General features: G+C 47.0%; 1 protein-coding gene across 2 annotated transcripts in view; it reads right to left on the bottom strand.

Moving 5' to 3' along the window:
* MTREX (Mtr4 exosome RNA helicase) overlaps positions 1 to 19526 on the bottom strand; it is a 629876-nt gene that overhangs the window by 11847 nt on the left and 598503 nt on the right. For both annotated transcript variants that reach the window (XM_069222101.1, XM_069222093.1), the window contains one exon: positions 14540 to 14702. In XM_069222101.1, the coding sequence (XP_069078202.1) occupies positions 14540 to 14702 (163 nt within the window). The remainder of the gene's footprint in view (positions 1 to 14539; positions 14703 to 19526) is intronic.

The following is a 19526-nucleotide window of genomic DNA, read 5'->3' as shown; positions in this document are numbered from 1 at the left end:
GAGAGGGATCTGCTGTGGACCCAATGCAGATTCGAAAGCAGCCACCACAGGTTTTTCGCAGTTCCCTTCGAGATCTGGACTATGTCGGAGAGATTCTGCTGCACCCACTGGAACTTCAGGTCCTACTGCAGAGCCCGCATATGCCATCTGGCATGTGTTACTAGCAGGATGCTGGAGGCCATGAGGCCCCGCAGCCTCAGAGTCAGTCTCACCGAAACCCGAGGCCGAAAGATCGGAATCATAGCCTGAATGTCTTGGACTCTCCTTTCGGGAGGATAAGCCCGAAACTGTACTGTGTCCAGAACAGCTCCGATGAAAGGGAGCATCTGAGAGGTAGTCATGTGTGACTTCGGCACGTTTATAGTGAAGCCCAGTGTGTGCAGGAGGTTTGCTGTAGTCTGAAGATGGGAGACTACTTTCTGGGGTGAGTCCTCCTTCAACAGCCAGTGGTCGAGGTAGGGGAAGACTGAGACCCTCTCACCTGCGCAGATGAGCTGCAACCACCATCATTTTCGTGAACACCCGAGGGGCGCTGGTAAGGCCAAACTGGAGCATGGTAAACTGAAAGTGCTCGTGATCTACCATGAATCGTAGGTAACATCTGTGGGCAGGCGGGATAGGGGTGTAGAAATAAGCGTCCTTCAAGTCCAATGCTACCATCCAGTCTCCTGGATCCAAGGCAGACAGAACCTGAGCCAGGGTGAGCATTTTGAATTTCTCCTTCTTGAGGAAGTAGTTTAGACTTCTTCTTACCTTGAACCAATGATTTAGAAGAAGACAAGAGGTGATGGCTCTGTGACCAGTCTCAAGACCTTCCCCTCGAGCGAGACCGGGACCTATGCGGAGTCGAGTGCCGGCCCGCCATGAGCTTTAGGGACCGCTCCCTCAAAGCCTTCAGGTGCATGGCCTGGCACGCGGAGCACGACTTCGGGTCATGGTTGCGCTCGAGACACCACAGACCAATCCGATGAGGATCTGTCACCAACATCGTACGATGACAGTCCTCGCACGGCTTGAAACCAGTCTTCCGGGACATCCTCGACACACCAAATTTCTCACAAAAACTCGATAAAACGGTCGAAGTCGGTCAAAAATAGACCAGGGTAGCTCTTCTCCGGATCAGCGCATGGCGCAGAAAGGAAAGAACGGACATCACTGCGCGAGGGCGGCGTCTAGATACTACTTCCGACGTCATCACGGTGACTATGATGCCAACAATGCCCGTGGAGTTGACCGACGCCACCTACTGACGCGCAAGGGTATTGCTCAAAGAAAAATCTCTGGATCCAGTTTGACGCCTGGAGTAAATTCTAAGGTAAGGTATCTGCACCTAGAAGTCTCTATCAGATATTAGAAAATCAGTTGCTTTTTCAATGTTCATGATGAGAACTTCCAGAAGATTTGATAAACAGATGATAGTAGGAGTATTAGGAGCAATGATTGGCTGCAGAGTGCTGTGTAACATGATGCTTAACCCCGCTGCCTACTGGGGCAAGGCTTAAATATTTGTCTTTGCACGACTCAGCTGAGAAGGACATCGATGGAACCTTTTGCCCTCTGGGGCAAAGGCAGCCACAGCGATTTCTTGGCTCTGCCTGGTACTTAGGAGAACTTGCTTATAGTTTGAACAGGTTCGGAAGAGATCTCTGGCGAGATTATCTTACTTTCTGGTTAATGCATCTTTCAACAGCAGTTGGTCTTACCAGGCTCTTTACAATGGCAGCAGGTCCTCATCAAATGGATCAAAGCAGGTGAATCTTAGGGGTTTTTGCAGTGTGACCATACAGGTTATCTGCACAGAGAGCAGTCAATCTCCACCAACTCCGAGCCAGGACAGGGCGGGCATTTTTCCTGCTAATCTAGATAAACTCTTTCTGGATCATAGGCCCAGCTCATATTCCAAAGAGTGGCTGCATGTGCCAGGACAACTAGCTACTCAGCGTTGATGCAGTACTTGAAGGTTTGAAGGGAACCAATGGCATTCAAGTGCACATTTTCTTCAGTCAGAGTCCAGACCAACTGTAACCAAAATCTATTAGTTACAGTAATGACATTGGTTCCTCTTCAAGGCAGTCCTCCAGCATAAACCTGGCTGCTGCTAGGGCTGTACTTCTCTTGCTATACCTAGACTCAGGATGAGGGAATGGCCAAGCTACACCTCCCTTTTGTTAGGATAAAATTAGTGACCATGTCACTAACCAAAACATTGGGGTGGTGTTGCAAACTCTGCATGCTAACTGACGGCCTCTCTGCACTGGTTTAGCTACTGGATATGACCCGGACACCAGGTTCGCTACAATGTCCTGTGCAGGGAAAAACAATAGAGAGGAGTACCCCAGGGACACACAGGGCAAACAGGAGAAACCTACCATCAAGGTACAAGTGCACTACCAAATATGCAGGGATATTCACATACAGGGCGAGTCACCAGCAGGGGTAACTTAACCCTCACATACTCATGTGGACACACAGAAAACCCACTGAAGACCAGCCAAATAGCTGACAAACACTTACCCACTCAACAGTTACAGGGAGGTTAGCAGACTAAGATGTACCAACATGTGCTAGTAGCTGCACATGGAGATGGTGGTCACCCATTTGGAAAGGAGATTCAGTTATGTGAAGCATTACCCTCTCCAGGGTCGAGTAGTCTCAAATAGCCACTTCGCAAGTTCATGTAGAACACCTTCCAGGGGACTCATGACCAGTCAGATAGAAAGGGTGAAATGGGAATTATGGATGCACATGAGTATTGGCACATGAACACTCAAGCTTCCATGTCATGCAATGAAAACAATGCCAGGAATATATTCCATACTCCCTTGAAGACCTCCATAGGCATATCCAATAATTCTCACCTTTTGGGTTTGCCAATGCAGACCAATTGGCATGGGGAGGGGGAGCGGGGTGTACTATATGGGCTAAAAAGCAACCAGAGAAAAGAGGTCGGGATTGGGAGTCAAAATAATTGAAAATGAAAACCTGAGCATGGAGGCGTAGGAAAGTATGCTGTTTTTGGCAGGGTTACCCTCACTTTTTGCCTGCTATCAGTATGCTTAGACTGTTTTCACTGGGATCCTGCTAACCAGGACCCCATTGATTGTGCTATCTCCCTCTAAATTTGGTTGCCTATGACTTTACACACCCCACAATTGACATACTGGTGCCTCCTTTTAAGTCCCTAGTATATGGTGCTTAGGTACCCAGGGCACTGGGGCACCAGGGGTTCCCCACGAGCTGCAGCATATATTGTGCCACCCATGCAAAATAGGTCTTCAGGCATGCCATTGCAGCCTGCATGAAAAGGTGAATGTACCCTTTCAACACAGGTCACTGCACCAAGTCACTAAGTCGCCCCTATGGAAGGCCCTTCTAGCCCAGATGGCAGGGTGCAGGTCGCTGTATGTGAGGGCACCCCTGCATGGGCAGATGTGCCCATACTAACTCCAGTTCCATTGTACTGGAGTTCCTAAGTGAGGGGAAGGCATTTTACCTGTGTACTGGACACAAGTCACTATCTGGGTCCAGCTACATAACCCGGGCATGTTTGGTATCAAACATGTCAAAAGCATACCCCAATACTGTTGCCATTATTGGTTGTATGATTCCATGCGCTCTGGGGGCTCCTTAGAGGGCCCCCGGCCTTTCTACCAACAGGTTGGAGGGTTTTCCCAGGCAGCCAGCACTGCTGCCATCCTGCAGACAGGTTTCTGCCCTCCTGCTGCCTGACCACCTCAAGCCCAGGAAGGCAGAACAGAGGGTTCTCTTTGGGTGAGGGAGGCAACATATTCTCCCTTTGGAAATAGGTGTTACATGGCTTGGGAGGGGTAGCCTCCCCAAGCCACTAGTATGCTTTGAAGGGCACATTTGGTGTCCTTCTTGCATAAACTGGTTTGCACCCTTGTCCAGCTACATAATGGTAACTCCTAACCTTGGCATGTTTGGTATAAAAAATGTCAGAATCAGACCCTACTACTGTTAACAGTATTAGTTGTATGATTCCATGAACTTTGGGGGCTCCTTAGAGCACCACGAGTATGAGTTCTGGACAGCCAGTGCTGCTCCCTCCCCACAGACAGGTTTCTGCCCTCCTGCTGCTTGACCAGCTCAGGCAGGGGAAGGCAGAAGGAAGGATTTCCTGTGGGAGAAGAAGGCAACACCCTCTCCCCTTGGAAATAGGTGTTACATGGCTTAGGAGGGGTGACCTCCCCAAGTCACCGGTATGCTTTGAAGTGAACATTTGGTGCCTTCCTTCCATAAACCGGTTAGCACCAGTCCAGGGACCCTTAGTCCCTGCTCTGGCGCGTAAATGAACAAAGGAAAGGGGAGGGACCACTCTCCTGTCCATCACCACCCCAGGGGTGGTGCCCAGAGCTCCTCCAGGTGGCCACTTGATTCTGCCATCTTGAATCCAAGATGTGCAGAGGCCCCTCCGAGCATCTGAGTGGCCAGGTCAGGCAGGTGACGTCACAGCCCCCTCCTGATAGGTGGCCACCATGCTAAGTGACCAATCCCCCTTCCTGGGCTATTTAGGGTCTCACTCTTGTGTGGGTCCTCAGATTCGATGTGCAAGATTCCACCAAGACTCCTCTGCATTGTTTACTTCATCTACTGGCCACTGGAACCCCAATAACCTGCAACTCCAGTGACAAGACTGCTTTGCAACATTGTTTCTCTGGCTCCTTCCAGCAACTGTAACATTTCCCCGGCTGTGCATCCTCTGAGGTCGACGAGACTCCAGCCTGCACCAAGAAGTACGAAGGAATCTCCCTTGGAGTGAAGGAGTCACTCCCCTGCACAGTCTCCTCCCTGCTGCTCCAGCAACGTGGGACTCCTTTTCAGGTAGGCTGAGTGGGCATCACTGCGACTTGCTGTACCTGCTGCCAGTGGGTTGCCTGTGGGGGCTGCCTCCTCTTCTGGTGTCTGTCCCAAATGCTGAGGGACACCTTGGACTCCACTCCATGGGTCGAGTCCCCTGGGCCTTGCTGGTCCTCTTCAGCCTTGCAACGCTTCTTTTTCTTCGTCTACATTTGCCTAGGCTTGTTGGTGATTTTCCTGCACCACTGACCAACTGCGACCAGGCAGCCGATGTGGAACACTATCTGCATCACTTCAGGGATTCATCTTCTTTTTCTCCTGTGCTGCACAGCTGGTCTTCTTCGTCCCTTGTCGGCCTGGTCCTGCACACACAGAAGGGTGGGTAGTGGCTCCTGCCACGACCAGACACTCCATCACGAACTGGACTTGGTCCCCTTTGGTCCCTTGGTCCTCATCTGACAGAATCCACTTTTGCATTTGTACAGTCTGGTTTGGGTCTTGCACAATCCTTTTCCTAAGTCCTCCTGTTGGTTTTGGGGAAAACCAGGTACTTGCCTCTGCTCTCGTGGTCGCTGGAGGTCACTCTGGTACTCACCTCTTGGAGTTTCTAGTTCCTCCTGCTCCCCTCTACAGATTCTACATCCTTGGGTGGGGAACTGTATCTCGCATTCCACTTTTCTGGTACATGGTTTGGGCCTCCCCTAGGGCCCTTACTATTTTCCATTACTTTTGCCAATGTGTGTTGCGTTTATTCTCCTTACTGATTGCTATTGTGTATATAATTTGTGTTTTTACTAACCTCCAGTTGGGGGAGGGGACTGCCTATTAGTATTCTAGTATTTGTGATACCATAATTAAGTACCTTTATTTTTTAACACTGTGTGGTTCTTCCATGTGTGATAGTACTGTGTGGCTATAGTGGTATTGCGTAAGCTCTGCATGTCTCCTAAATATGTCTTGGCTGCTCATCCACAGCTACCTCTAGAGAGCCCTGGCTTCCTAGACACTGCCTATGCTTCACTAATAGGGGATACCTGGATCTGGTATACTGTGACATCACCATAGGTGTCCACCACACACTAGGCCGGCTTCCTACAAGAGGTATGGGGGGGTGTAGAAGCAATCGACAAGCTGGGAGGTTGGGGGAGGGGGTTCAGAGGAAAACCAGGGTATGGGGTCCGAGATTTCAGTGGGGAAGCAGCACAAAGTCACATGGGGTGTTCAAAGAAAAAGATTTAGTTTCTTGAATGAAGCAGGGGAATTTTACAAATCAACCAATCAACAGGATGGTAAAGAAGCTATGTTACAGGTATGAGACAAAAAAGAATGGGAAGGAAATCCATTGAATAAGAAACAAGCAAGACTAACAAGAAATCCAACCAATGGCAAGCAATGGGCTACTCCACAACAGGTCTTCGACAATAAGCATCTAAAAGCTGTCTGTAGGTGAGCCCTAAGAAAAGGGGCACATTGTAGGAAGTTGGCTCTGTATATACTACTTCAAAGTAAGAAGTAGTGTGCACAGAGTCCAAGGGTTCCCTTTAGAGCTAAGATCGTGGCAAAAGTAGGTAATTCTAATGCTCTATTTTGTGGTAGTGTGGTCGAGCAGTAGGCTTATCAGAGGGTAGTGTTAAGCATTTGTTGTACACACACAGGCAATAAATGAGAAAAACACACTCAAAGACTCGCGCCAGGCCAATAGGTTTTTATATTGAAAAATATATTTTCTTAGTTTATTTTAAGGACCACAGGTTCAAGATTTACATTAAACACTTTAAATGTAAGGTACTTCACTTAGATACTTTAGGAACTTTGAATAAAAGCAATATCATGTACAGTCTTTGTAAAAATGGCAATAAGTTATTTTCCAAGTGTACACTTGGTGCGAAAATCAATAGTTCCTCGGGGAGGTAAGTAAAGGTTAGATTAGGAGGTAAGTAAAACACTTACAAGTCTCAGTCCTGGGGCATAGGCAGCCCACGGTTGGGGGTTCAAGGCAACCTCAAAGTTACCACACCAGCAGCTCAGGGCCGGTCAGGTGCAGAGGTCAAAGAGGTGCCCAAAACACATAGGCGCCTATGGAGAACAGGGGTGCTCCGGTTCCAGTCTGCCAGCAGGTAAATACCTGCATCCTCGGGGGGGGCAGACCAGGGGGGTTTTGTAGAGCACTGGGGAGAAACCGAAACACACCCTCAGCGGCACAGGGGCGGCCGGGTGCAGTGTGTGAAGTCTCACGCTTCCGGCGGGAAATATGCAGTCTTGGAAAGTTGCTTCTTTGATGCAAAGAAGTAGCTGGTTTTGTACAGGGCCCACTGTTCACGGGAGTTTCTTGGTCCTTTAGTCCAAGGCAGTCCTCTGAGGCTTCAGAAGTCGCTGGTCCCTGTCGGATGCGTCGCTGGTTGCAGGTTTTCAAAGTTGGAGACAGGCCGGTAGGGCTGGGGCCAAAGCAGTTGTCATCTTCCTCCTCCTCTGCAGGTTTGTAGGTCAGCAGTCCTTCTTGTTTCTTCAGGTTGCAGGAATCTGATTTCCTGGGATCTAGGGAGCCCCTAAATACTGAATTTAGGGGTGTGTTTAGGTCTGGGAGGGCAGTAGCCAATGGCTACTGTCCTTGAGGGTGGCTACACCCTGTTTGTGCCTAGTCCCTGTGGGGAGGGGGGGCACATCCCTATTCCTATTGGGGGAATCCTCCAAAATCAAGATGTAGGATTTCTAAAGGCTGGGGTAACCTCAGCTCAGGACACCTTAGGGGTTGTCCTGACTGGTGGGTGACTCCTCCTTGTTGGTTTTCTCCATTATCTCCCCTGGACTTGCCGGCAAAAGTGGGGGCTGTGCCAGGGGGCGGGCATCTCCACTAGCTGGAGCACCCTGGGGCATTGTAACACGAAGCTTGAGCCTTTGAGGCTCACTGCTAGGTGTTGCAGTTCCTGCAGGGGAGGAGTGTTAAGCATCTCCACCCAGTGCAGGCTTTGTTTCTGGCCTCAGAGAGCACAGAGGCTCTCACCCCAGGGGTCAGAAGGAAAATGTCACTTACCCAGTGTACATCTGTTCGTGGCATTAGTCGCTGCAGATTCACATGCTGTGCATAGTCCGCCGTCTGGTGTTGGGTCGGAGTGTTACAAGTTGTTTTTCTTCGAAGAAGTCTTTTCGAGTCACGAGACCGAGGGACTCCTCCTACTTTGGTTCCATTGGGCATGGGCGTCGACTCCATGTTAGATTGTTTTCCCCGCAGAGGGTGAGGTAGGAGTTGTGTATATTAGTAATAGTGCCCATGCAATGGAATGACTAAGTATGTACAAAATGAAGGTTAAAGTAATATATTTACAAATGTACAAATGTTGAAGATTACTTCCAAACGGCTACAGGCTCCCGGGGAGGCGGGTGGGCGCATGTGAATCTGCAGCGACTAATGCCACGAACAGATGTACACTGGGTAAGTGACATTTTCCGTTCGGTGGCATGTGTAGCTGCAGATACACATGCTGTGCATAGACTAGTAAGCAGTTATCTCCCCAAAAGCGGTGGTTCAGCCTGTAGGAGTGGAAGTAGTTTGAAATAAAGTTCTTAGTACAGCTTGACCTACTGTGGCTTGTTGTGCAGATAACACGTCTACACAGTAGTGCTTAGTAAATGTGTGAGGCGTAGACCATGTTGCTGCCTTACATATTTCGTTCATTGGAATATTTCCTAGAAAGGCCATGGTAGCACCTTTCTTTCTGGTTGAGTGTGCCTTTGGTGTAATAGGCAGCTGTCTCTTTGCTTTAAGATAGCAGGTTTGGATGCACCTAACTATCCATCTAGCTATACCTTGTTTTGATATTGGATTTCCTGTATGAGGTTTTTGAAATGCAATAAATAGTTGTTTTGTTTTCCTAATTAGTTTTGTTCTGTCAATGTAGTACATTAGTGCTCTCTTGATGTCTAATGTATGTAGTGCTCTTTCAGCTATTGAGTCTGGCTGTGGAAAGAACACTGGCAATTCTACTGTTTGATTTAAGTGGAACGGTGAGATGACCTTTGGTAAGAATTTTGGGTTGGTTCTTAGAACTACCTTATTTTTGTGTATTTGAATAAATGGTTCTTGTATAGTAAATGCCTGAATTTCACTTACTCTTCTTAGAGATGTAATGGCAATGAGAAATGCAACTTTCCACGTTAAGTATTGCATTTCACAAGAATGCATGGGTTCGAAAGGTGGACCCATGAGCCTTGTCAAGACAATGTTGAGGTTCCATGAAGGAACAGGTGGTGTCCTTGGTGGTATTATTCTCTTTAGGCCCTCCAAAAACGCTTTAATGACCGGTATTCTAAATAGGGAAGTTGAATGAGTAATCTGCAGGTAAGCAGATATTGCTGCGAGATGTATTTTTATGGAATTAAAAGCTAGATTTGATTTTTGTAGATGTAGTAAATATCCTACTACATCTTTTGGAGATGCATGCAATGGTTGGACTTGATTATTATGGCAGTAACAAACAAATCTTTTCCATTTACTTGCATAGCAGGGTCTAGTGGATGGCCTTCTAGCTTGTTTTATGACCTCCATACATTCTTGTGTGAGGTTCAAGTGTCCAAATTCTAGGATTTCAGGAGCCAAATTGCTAGATTCAGCGATGCTGGGTTTGGATGCCTGATCTGTTGTTTGTGTTGTGTTAACAGATCTGGCCTGTTGGGTAGTTTGACATGAGGTACTACTGACAGGTCTAGTAGTGTGGTATACCAAGGTTGTCTTGCCCATGTTGGTGCTATTAGTATGAGTTTGAGTTTGTTTTGACTCAATCTGTTTACTAGATATGGAAGGAGAGGGAGAGGGGGGAAAAGCGTACGCAAATATCCCTGACCAATTCATCCATAGAGCATTGCCTTGAGATTGCCGGTGTGGGTACCTGGATGCGAAGTTTTGGCATTTTGCGATTTCTTTTGTTGCAAATAGATCTATTTGAGGTGTTCCCCAAATTTGGAAGTAAGTGTTCAGGATTTGGGGGTGAATTTCCCATTCGTGGACCTGTTGGTGATCCCGAGAGAGATTGTCTGCTAGCTGGTTCTGGATCCCTGGAATAAACTGTGCTATTAGGCGAATGTGGTTGTGAATTGCCCAATGCCATATTTTTTGTGTGAGGAGACACAACTGTGTCGAGTGTGTTCCCCCCGGTTTGTTTAAATAATACATTGACGTCATGTTGTCTGTTTTGACAAGAATGTATTTGTGGGTTATCATTGGTTGGAATGCTTTCAACGCTAGAAATACTGCTAACAATTCTAGGTGATTTATATGAAACTTTCCTTGATGTACGTCCCATTGTCCTTGGATGCTGTGTTGATTGAGGTGTGCTCCCCACCCTGTCATGGAAGCATCTGTTGTTATCACGTATTGTGGCACTGGGTCTTGGAAAGGCCGCCCTTTGTTTAAATTTGTACTGTTCCACCATAGAAGCGAGATGTATGTTTGGCGGTCTATCAACAACAGATCTAGAAGGTGACCCTGTGCATGTGACCATTGTGATGCTAGGCACTGTTGTAAGGGACGCATGTGCAATCTTGCGTTTGGGAGAATGGCTATGCATGAGGACATCATGCCTAGGAGTTTTAAGACCATCTTTGCGTGTATCTTTTGTGTTGGATACATAGCTTGTATCACCTTGTGAAAATTTTGAACCCTTTGTGGACTTGGAGTGGCTATCCCTTTTGTTGTGTTGATTGTCGCTCCTAAGTATTGCTGTGTTTGACACGGCAAAAGGTGTGACTTTGCATAGTTGATGGAGAAACCCAGTTTGAAAAGGGTTTGTATAACATAATCTGTGTGGTGTAAACACTTTGTTAGCGAGTTGGTTTTGATTAACCAATCGTCTAGGTACGGGAACACGTGTATTTGCTGCCTCCTGATATGTGCAGCTACTACTGCTAGACATTTTGTAAAGACTCTTGGTGCTGTCGTTATTCCGAATGGCAACACTTTGAATTGGTAATGTATTCCTTCGAATACGAACCTTAGGTATTTCCTGTGCGAGGGATGTATCGGTATATGGAAATACGCGTCTTTTAGATCTAACGTTGTCATGTAGTCTTGCTGTTTCAGTAGTGGTATTACGTCTTGTAACGTGACCATGTGAAAGTGGTCTGATTTGATGTAGGTGTTTAGTGTTCTGAGATCCAATATTGGTCTCAGACTTTTGTCCTTTTTCGGTATTAGAAAGTACAGTGAGTAAACTCCTGTGTTCTTTTGTGTTTTTGGTACTAATTCTATTGCGTCTTTTTGCAGTAATGCTTGAACTTCTAGTCCTAGAAGGTCTATATGCTGTTTGGACATCTCGTGTTTTTTCGGTGGGACGTTTGGAGAGAGTTGGAGAAATTCTATGCAATAACCATGTTGGATAATTGCTAAGACCCAAGTGTCTGCTGTTATCTCCTCCCAAGATTTGTAGAACTGGCTTAGTCTTCCCCCCACTGGTATTGTGTGAAGGGGTTGAGTGACTTGTGAGTCACTGCTTGTTTTGAGGGGTTTTGGGCCCTTGAAATTTTCCCCAGTTTCTTGGGAATTGGCCCCGAAAGCCTCCCCTTTGATACTGTCCCTGGTAGGTAGACAGTGTTGTTTGTGAGGTGCTGGCTTGTGTGGCTTGACCTCGAAACCCTCCTCTGAAAGTAGTTTTGCGAAATGTGCCAAATGTGCCTCTGCCCTGCGGGGAATAGTGCGCCCATGGCTTTAGCTGTGTCAGTGTCTTTCTTTAATTTTTCAATTGCAGTGTCCACTTCTGGTCCAAACAATTGTTGTTCATTGAACGGCATATTGAGCACTGCCTGTTGTATCTCAGGTTTGAAGCCGGATGTGAGCAGCCATGCGTGCCTCCTTATCGTTACAGCAGTATTTATAGTTCTTGCAGCTGTATCTGCTGCATCCATAGAAGAACGGATTTGGTTGTTGGATATGTTTTGTCCCTCTTCAACCACTTGTTTTGCCTGTTTTTGGAATTCTTTGGGGAGGTGCTCGATGAGATGCTGCATCTCGTCCCAATGGGCTCTGTCATATTGCGCTAGGAGTGCCTGCGAGTTGGCGATGCGCCACTGATTTGCAGCTTGTACTGCAACCCTTTTCCCGGCTGCATCAAACTTTCGGCTCTCTTTGTCTGGAGGTGGTGCATCGCCTGATGTGTGCGAGTTGGCTCTTTTACGAGCTGCTCCTACGACAACTGAATCTGGTGTCAGTTGTGATGTAATAAAAGCAGGGTCTGTGGGTGGTGCCTTGTATTTCTTCTCCACCCTTGGGGTTATTGCTCTGCTTTTAACTGGCTCCTTAAAGATTTGTTTAGCGTGCCTTAGCATTCCAGGGAGCATAGGAAGGCTTTGATAATTGCTATGGGTGGAGGACAGGGTGTTAAAAAGGAAGTCATCCTCGATAGGCTCTGAATGTAGCGATACATTATGAAACTCTGCTGCCCTAGCTACCACCTGAGCATACGCTGTACTGTCCTCAGGTGGTGGGGGCTTAGTGGGGTACGACTCAGGGCTATTGTCCGATACTGGGGCATCATAGAGATCCCATGCGTCCTGGTCATCTTGGCTCATGGTGGTATGAGCTGGTGATTGTGATGGAGTCTGTGCCGGTGATATAGGAGTTGCCGGTGGTGGAGAGGGTGGTGGAGTTACCTTCTTCACCACTTTTGCTTGTGGTGTTTTTTCTTGTTGTTGGAAATCTAGTTTCCTTTTTCTTCTGATTGGGGGAAGGGTGCTGATCTTCCCTGTACCACTTTGTATAAAGATCCACTTTTGCGTGTGATCTACAGCTGTTGTTTGTAATTCCTCCTCAAACCTGTGTTTTTGAAGTTGGGAGGACAGTGATTGTTCCTCTGAGTAGGAACTGGCTTTCGGTTCGGTTGCTGGGCGTTTTGGCACCGAAACCGTGTCTTTTGTTGTTTTCGGCTCCGAAGAGATTTTCCTCTTTTTCGGTGTCGTACCTTCTTGGCGTCGACCATCTTCGGTGCCGCTATCCCTGTGCCGAGCAGCTTCGGTGCCCCTGTCTCGGTGTGTACCCTTTTCTGCGGCAGTATCTCGGTCCCGAGATTGCTGCGTGCCTGTGTCTCGACCTGAGTCGGACGATCTCGGCACCAGCTCGCCCTTTTTCGGTGCCGATGGGCGGTCACCTACTTTATGGGTTGAGCCATGGCCTGTCGGCAGTGGCGTCCCCTGGGCTTTGTCTGTTTTTCTGTGTGATGCTTGTTTCGACGTCTTACTCACGGTTTCGACGTCGAATTCTTCGGAATCGGATTCGTGGATGGAGAATGTTTCTTCTTCTCCCTCTTCCTCGAACCGTTGTTGTCCTGTCGGCGTGGACGCCATCTGCAACCTTCTGGCTCTTCGGTCTCGGAGCGTTTTTCTCGACCGAAACGCTCGACAGGCCTCACACGTTTCTTCTTTGTGCTCTGGTGACAGGCACAAGTTACAGACCAAATGTTGGTCTGTATAGGGATATTTACTGTGGCATTTAGGACAGAATCGGAACGGGGTCCGTTCCATCAGTCTCGATGTTGCACGCGGTTGGGCCGACCAGGCCCCGACGGGGGATCGAAATTACCCCGAAGGGCTACTGGAGCTCTTCAAGATTCGGTGTCGATTCCAATCTAACCCGATACCGAACTAAACAATACCGACTAATTTTCCATTGATTCTGACTAACTTTCCGACCTGAAACACGGAGCGGAAAGGAACACGTCTGAACCCGATGGCGGAAAAAAAACAATCTAACATGGAGTCGACGCCCATGCGCAATGGAACCAAAGTAGGAGGAGTCCCTCGGTCTCGTGACTCGAAAAGACTTCTTCGAAGAAAAACAACTTGTAACACTCCGACCCAACACCAGACGGCGGACTATGCACAGCATGTGTATCTGCAGCTACACATGCCACCGAACACTCATTTCTCAGCAGCAGGCTGGCACAGACTAGTCAGTCCTGCACTGAAGGATTGGATTGGGTAAAATACAGGGGGCATCTCTAAGATGCCCTCTGTGTGCATTTTTTAATAAATCCAACACTGGCGTCAGTGTGGGTTTATTATTCTGATAAGTTTGATACCAAACTTCCCAGTATCCGGTGTAGCCATTATGGAGCTGTGGAGTTCATTTTGACAAACTCCCAGACCATATACCTAATATGGCCACAATGTTCTTACAATGTGTAAGAATAGACAGACACTGTAGGGGCATATTGCTCATGCAGCTATGCCCTCACCTGTGGTATAGTGCACCCTGCCTTAGGGCTGTAAGGCCTGCTAGAGGGGTGACTTACCTATGCCACAGGCAGTATTTTGTGGGCATGGCATCCCGAGGGAGATGCCATGTCGACTTTGCCTTTTTCTCCCCACCAACACACACAATCTACAATGGCAGTGTGTATGTGTTAGGTGAGGGGTCCCTTAGGGTGGCACAACATATGCTGCAGCCCTTAGGGACCTTTCCTGGTCACAGGGCCCTTGAAACCACTGGTACCTTTTACAAGGGACTTATCGGAGTGCCAGGGGTGTGCCAATTGTGGGAACAATGGTACATTTTAGGTGAAAGAACACTGGGGCTGGGGTCTGGTTAGCAGGGTCCCAGCACACTTCTCAGTCAAGTCAGCATCAGTATCAGGCAAAAAGTGGGGGGGTAACTGCAACAGGGAGCCATTTTCCTACACACAGTTTTAGATATTTGTAGAAAAGAAATGTTATCCAGTTGTAAGCATTCAGCACGTACCTTCAAAGACATCAGTCATCTTGCAGATCTGTGCAAATGTGGCTCCATTCGCCCAAGTGTACACCACGTCCATGAGATTGGGCTTGAAAGAGTTTAAGTACAATTCTTCATCAATTTCCAATTTGGCTTCAGCTGAAACTTTAGCTATTCTTCGTGCAGTTTCCTAGTCAAGAAATAAAAATGTGACAGTGGAACCGATGTAGCATTTTGATACAAATATTAAAGAAAAACTAAATTCTAGCTCATTTTTTACTTCTACTCTTCAAAGGATGTCAGAATTTTAGTAACATGACCGATGTAGCCTTTTTGTTTTTTTTCCACCATCACACATCAACTGGTTGGTATTTTTGTATTGCCTTTCATAGCAAGTGACTGTTAATGGATTGCTAAGGATTAAAAGTAGACCTTTGTATAGTCTTACTGCAACTCTCCTTCAACTCAGGTCGAGTATTATATATTTTTTGGGAAATTTTTATTTAACACCACGTGGCATACAATACAGATAAACAACGGAAATGCGACATGATAGATAGTGAACGGGTGTGACAGTACAGAATTTTAGGTCGAGCATCATAAATAAGTAGCAGCATGAAAAACTGGTCCAAGATTATTCTGCGCGGGTTTTGTTGTTTATTCTTAATTTGGTTTCCTCCAGTTTTTTAAAATAACATTTTTATTGCTTTTGAAGTACGTATAACACAATAGTATACAGACATGTTGCAATGTACAAAAGTGACAAGTAAAATTTTTGTTGTGTGGCATGCCCAACCCCTCTTAACATCATGAGCAATGTCCACAACGTATCACCAGGTTGGCAAGGGTCACACTGGTAAGTACGTATTTGGGCTGAGTCCCAATTCCCCCATATCTTACAATGTTTCTTGAAACTGCCTCGCCAATTTACATCTCTTTTTCTATCACACCGCAAAGATCCATGCCTTTGCACCACACAGACATGGAGGGGGATCCATGGAGCTCCAGCCCCATGCTATATCACATTTGGCCACTAGATACCCAACGCCAACAAATATTCTATGATGTGTATTATGCAGCCAGCCGTCCATAATCCCCAAGAGTACCATCTTTGGGCACAGTTCCACGGTGGTGCATATTGTTTGTGTGATCTGCCTATGGATTACACTCTAGTAGGTCGCAATGCTTAAACAGGGCCATATGACATGAAAGAAGGACCCCTCTGGGTCGCCACAGTGGGTGCAGCAGGCCGACCTCACATTTCCCATTTTCCACAGCCTATGTGGGCTGTACTAGGTATAATGTAAATAACTGAATTGTACTGGCCTACATTTGGAGTGTATGGCCAGGGATATGTATGCCATTTTTGCTTCCCGCTAGTTGTCAATTAGTTCTCCCATGTTCTGTACTAAAGCCGATATAAGGTTTGAGAGTAGGTCTGGAATATTAAGTAGGAGGGATCTGTAGAGACATGCTATCCTCTTACTGCCAATACGGCACACTGACAGTTTTGCGTCCAAGGGGCTAAATTCAGAAACCTCTCAAAGATTTTCTGGTTTCCTCCAATTTTGTGCGCTTGGATTAAAGTGCAGAATTTAGAAGTATGCGTCAGGTTTGACCTCATCATTTTATAGACTGTAAGGAATAGGGGAATATGAAAATCATCTTTGCTGTTCTGGTAGTGTTTATTTCTTTTACAGACTGGTGAAATAGCTGGCTCATAAGAATATTGGCCAGCATGTACACAATTACCCACAGAGACAGAATTGGTAAAAACCTCTGGTACGTAAGCCCTTTTTCTAACAAGTCAGTATTGATAGTAGGTCACCTGCCAAACACCCTGGGGTCTTTAAACATCAAATTCAATGTTTAGTGACAGGTGTCAAAATAGCGGTCAAAATGCACATGGGATAGTGGTGAAAACATGACAAGACTATCCACATACCAACAAAATTTATAGCTGCAAGGTGTCCCATTTTTACCTTCAGCTATTCCTGGCCTTTTACCAACTGCACTTTACTGCTAAGGTTTGAGCCCATTGCTACAATCTTAACAGTAAAATTGAAATCCCCAAAATAGAATGTGATGTAAAAAGTCAGGACTGAAAAAGTGTGGTGTTAGGACACTTGCCAGCTACAAATGTCCACACAACAGCAGCTCCAACATAATGCAGTCAGGCAGAGGGTGCAGAAAAGCAGGGACCAGCATGCTTAAAGCATCATGTTTCAGGAGTCTTAGATTATAGGCCTACGAATTATTCTGGTGTAATTCAAAATGTTCAAAGTTTTATGAAGTACTGTGCTGTTGGCTGGGTTGACCACTCATACAAAGTCATAATATTCAGTACGAAGTAGAACAATGACCCTCAATCGTGTCCATCAATTTCTTTATTATAACATTTGAATGTAGCACTCATTTTTGTCGTACATTTTTAGTTCTGTAAACCAGACTCAGTCCTGAAAGAGTGATGAAAATGCACTGCACAGACTTTCAATGCTTCAGTAGTCTAAAAAACAGTTTGTCTATTTTGTGGGTTAGTCAGCTGAAAATACACTGATAAGTATGGATTTCTTTTAGACTGCTCTGCAGCATTTTACACTGTGTCCCTCACTGTCTTGCTGGAGCGTTTCAATGCAGTTGGAGTGTGCGGCAGAGCCAGACAATGGCTACAGTGCTTTTTATCGGGTTGTGTGCAGGCCATTCATCTCCCCTCTATACTTAAAGCTACAAAGAAATGAGACCTGGTGTCCATCAAGGCCCGGCTCTCAGTCCCACCCTGTTCAACATTTAAATGTCACCTTTGGCAAAGATGGTGGAACTTTGGGATTTCAACAGTGTCATCTGCTGAAGACACCAAACTAATGCTTTCCTTCCATTAGATCTATAATTCACCTGTGGATAGGTTCCAATGTTGCCACTCTAAAGTGGCAGGTTGGGTCCAGCCGAGTGGCCTTAAGTTGAACTCCACTAAGTCAGAGTTACTTCTCATTCGGAACTACTCCCTATCTTGACCTACTAAGATGGTGGTCAAAAGATACTGGGGAATAAAATTTGATCAAGACCACTCTTAAACCCTAAATCTAGACAATCAAAGAAAATTGTTTGGTGCTGAACTCATTTTAAAAAGACCCTAAAATTCTTACCAGCCAATACACTGAACTTGAACGTGCATGCTCTAGTGACCTACAGATTAGATTACACCACCTCGCTTTCCCTAGGTCACTGTCTGGTTGATAAATTACAAATGGTTCAAAATGCTGCTGCACATCTGATTCTACCTGCCCTAGGAGGCAGTCCATGCACCCAGGTCTGAATAAACCTCACTGGCAATCTTGCCAATATAATGATCAACTGCAAGGCCTTGCTGGTCGCTTTTACAGCAATCCACAAAGGGGCCCAATCATCTCAATAGCAGATTTGGTGAATATGCTCCCAAAAAAGCGCTTTGCACCTCCAATCAAGGACTGCTCTGCATTCCCAAAGTCAGCAATGCCAGGAGGGGGCAGTTGCTCCTTCTCCCTACTGGCAGCAAAGCTGTGGAGTGAGCTTCCATTCGAACAGAGAAATATCAACTTACAAGCCATGTTCAAAAAGGGGGTGAAGACCTTCCTCTTCAGAGATTGGTAGGCCGAGGAAATGTTTGCCTTTGCTAGCTTGTGCCAGGGCACTTCCTTTGAAAGCAGCTGTTGCAATGTACAAGTGACAGTTCATTTATTCAGAAGGTAACCGTCCCATTAGTGAAATCTCAAAGCCCAAATAAGGATGCACTTGGACTGCAAGTGCTAATTTTGAAAAGTGCATCAAGGAAACAGGATTTGTCAGTCCCAATACAGTTTAATGTTGATTCGGAACCCCATTGGCTACTGCCCCCAGACCTAAACACACCCCTAAATTTAGTATTTAGGGGTGACCCTGAACCCAGAAAATCAGATTCCTGAAACCTGAAGAAGAGACCCTGAACCCAGAAAATCAGATTCCTGCAACCTGAAGAAGGACTGCTGACCTGAAAGCCCCGCAGAGACGACAGAGACCCCAACTGACTTGGCCCTAGCCCTACCAGCCTGTCTCCAGACTCGAAGAACCTGCACAGCGACACATCCAACGGGGACCAGCGACCTCTGAGGACTCAGAGGACTGCCCTGAACCTAAAGGACCAAGAAACTCCCGGGAACAGCGGCACTGTTCAGAACCTGCAACAATTTTGCAACAAAGAAGCAACTTTTAAAGAGACTCTCCCTTCTAGCCGGAAGCGTGAGACTTCAAACTCTGCACCAAATGCCCCAGCTCGAGTTCAGGAGAACCAACACTGCAGAGAGGACTTCCAGGCGATTCCAACGATGTGGACACCCTGAATCGACCTCCCTGCACCCCCACAGCAACACATGCAGAGAGGATCCAGAAGCTCCCCTTGACCGCGACTGCCTAGTAACAAAGGAACCCGACGCCTGGACCAAGCACTGCACCCACAGCCCCCACGACCAAGAGGAACCACCTACCAGCGCAGGAGTGACCAGCAGGCGGCCCTCATCCTAGCCCTTTCAGTGGCTGGCCCGAGAAGCCCCCCTGTGCCCTGCCTGCATCATCTAAGTGACCCCGGGGCCCCTCCATTGCTTTCAATAGCAAACCCGACGCCTACTTTGTCCCCTGCACCCAGCTGCCCCTGTGCCGCTGAGGGTGTTTTGTGTGCTTGTGTCGCCCCCCCCCGGTGCTCTACAAAACCGCGTGGTCTGCTCCCCAAGGACGCAGGTACTTAACTATAAGCAGACTAGGACCAGAGCACCTCTGTTCTTCATAGGTGCCTATGGGTTTTGGGCCCTCCTTTGACCCCTGCACCTGACCGGCCCTGTGTTGTTGGTGCTGTGGCTTTGGGGTTGCCTTGAACCCCCAACGGTGGGCTGACTATGCCCAGGAGACTGACTGTGTAAGTGCTTTACTTACCTGAGAAACCTAACCAAACTTACCTCCCCCAAGAAATGTTGATTTTTGCACTGTGTCCACTTTTAAAATAGCTTAT

The sequence above is a fragment of the Pleurodeles waltl genome, chromosome 1_1 (genome assembly GCF_031143425.1).
Source record: "Pleurodeles waltl isolate 20211129_DDA chromosome 1_1, aPleWal1.hap1.20221129, whole genome shotgun sequence".
NCBI classification, from domain to species: Eukaryota; Metazoa; Chordata; class Amphibia; order Caudata; family Salamandridae; genus Pleurodeles; species Pleurodeles waltl.
Note: the sequence above shows the minus strand (reverse complement) of the source record. Positions and strands in the feature narration are given on the sequence as shown.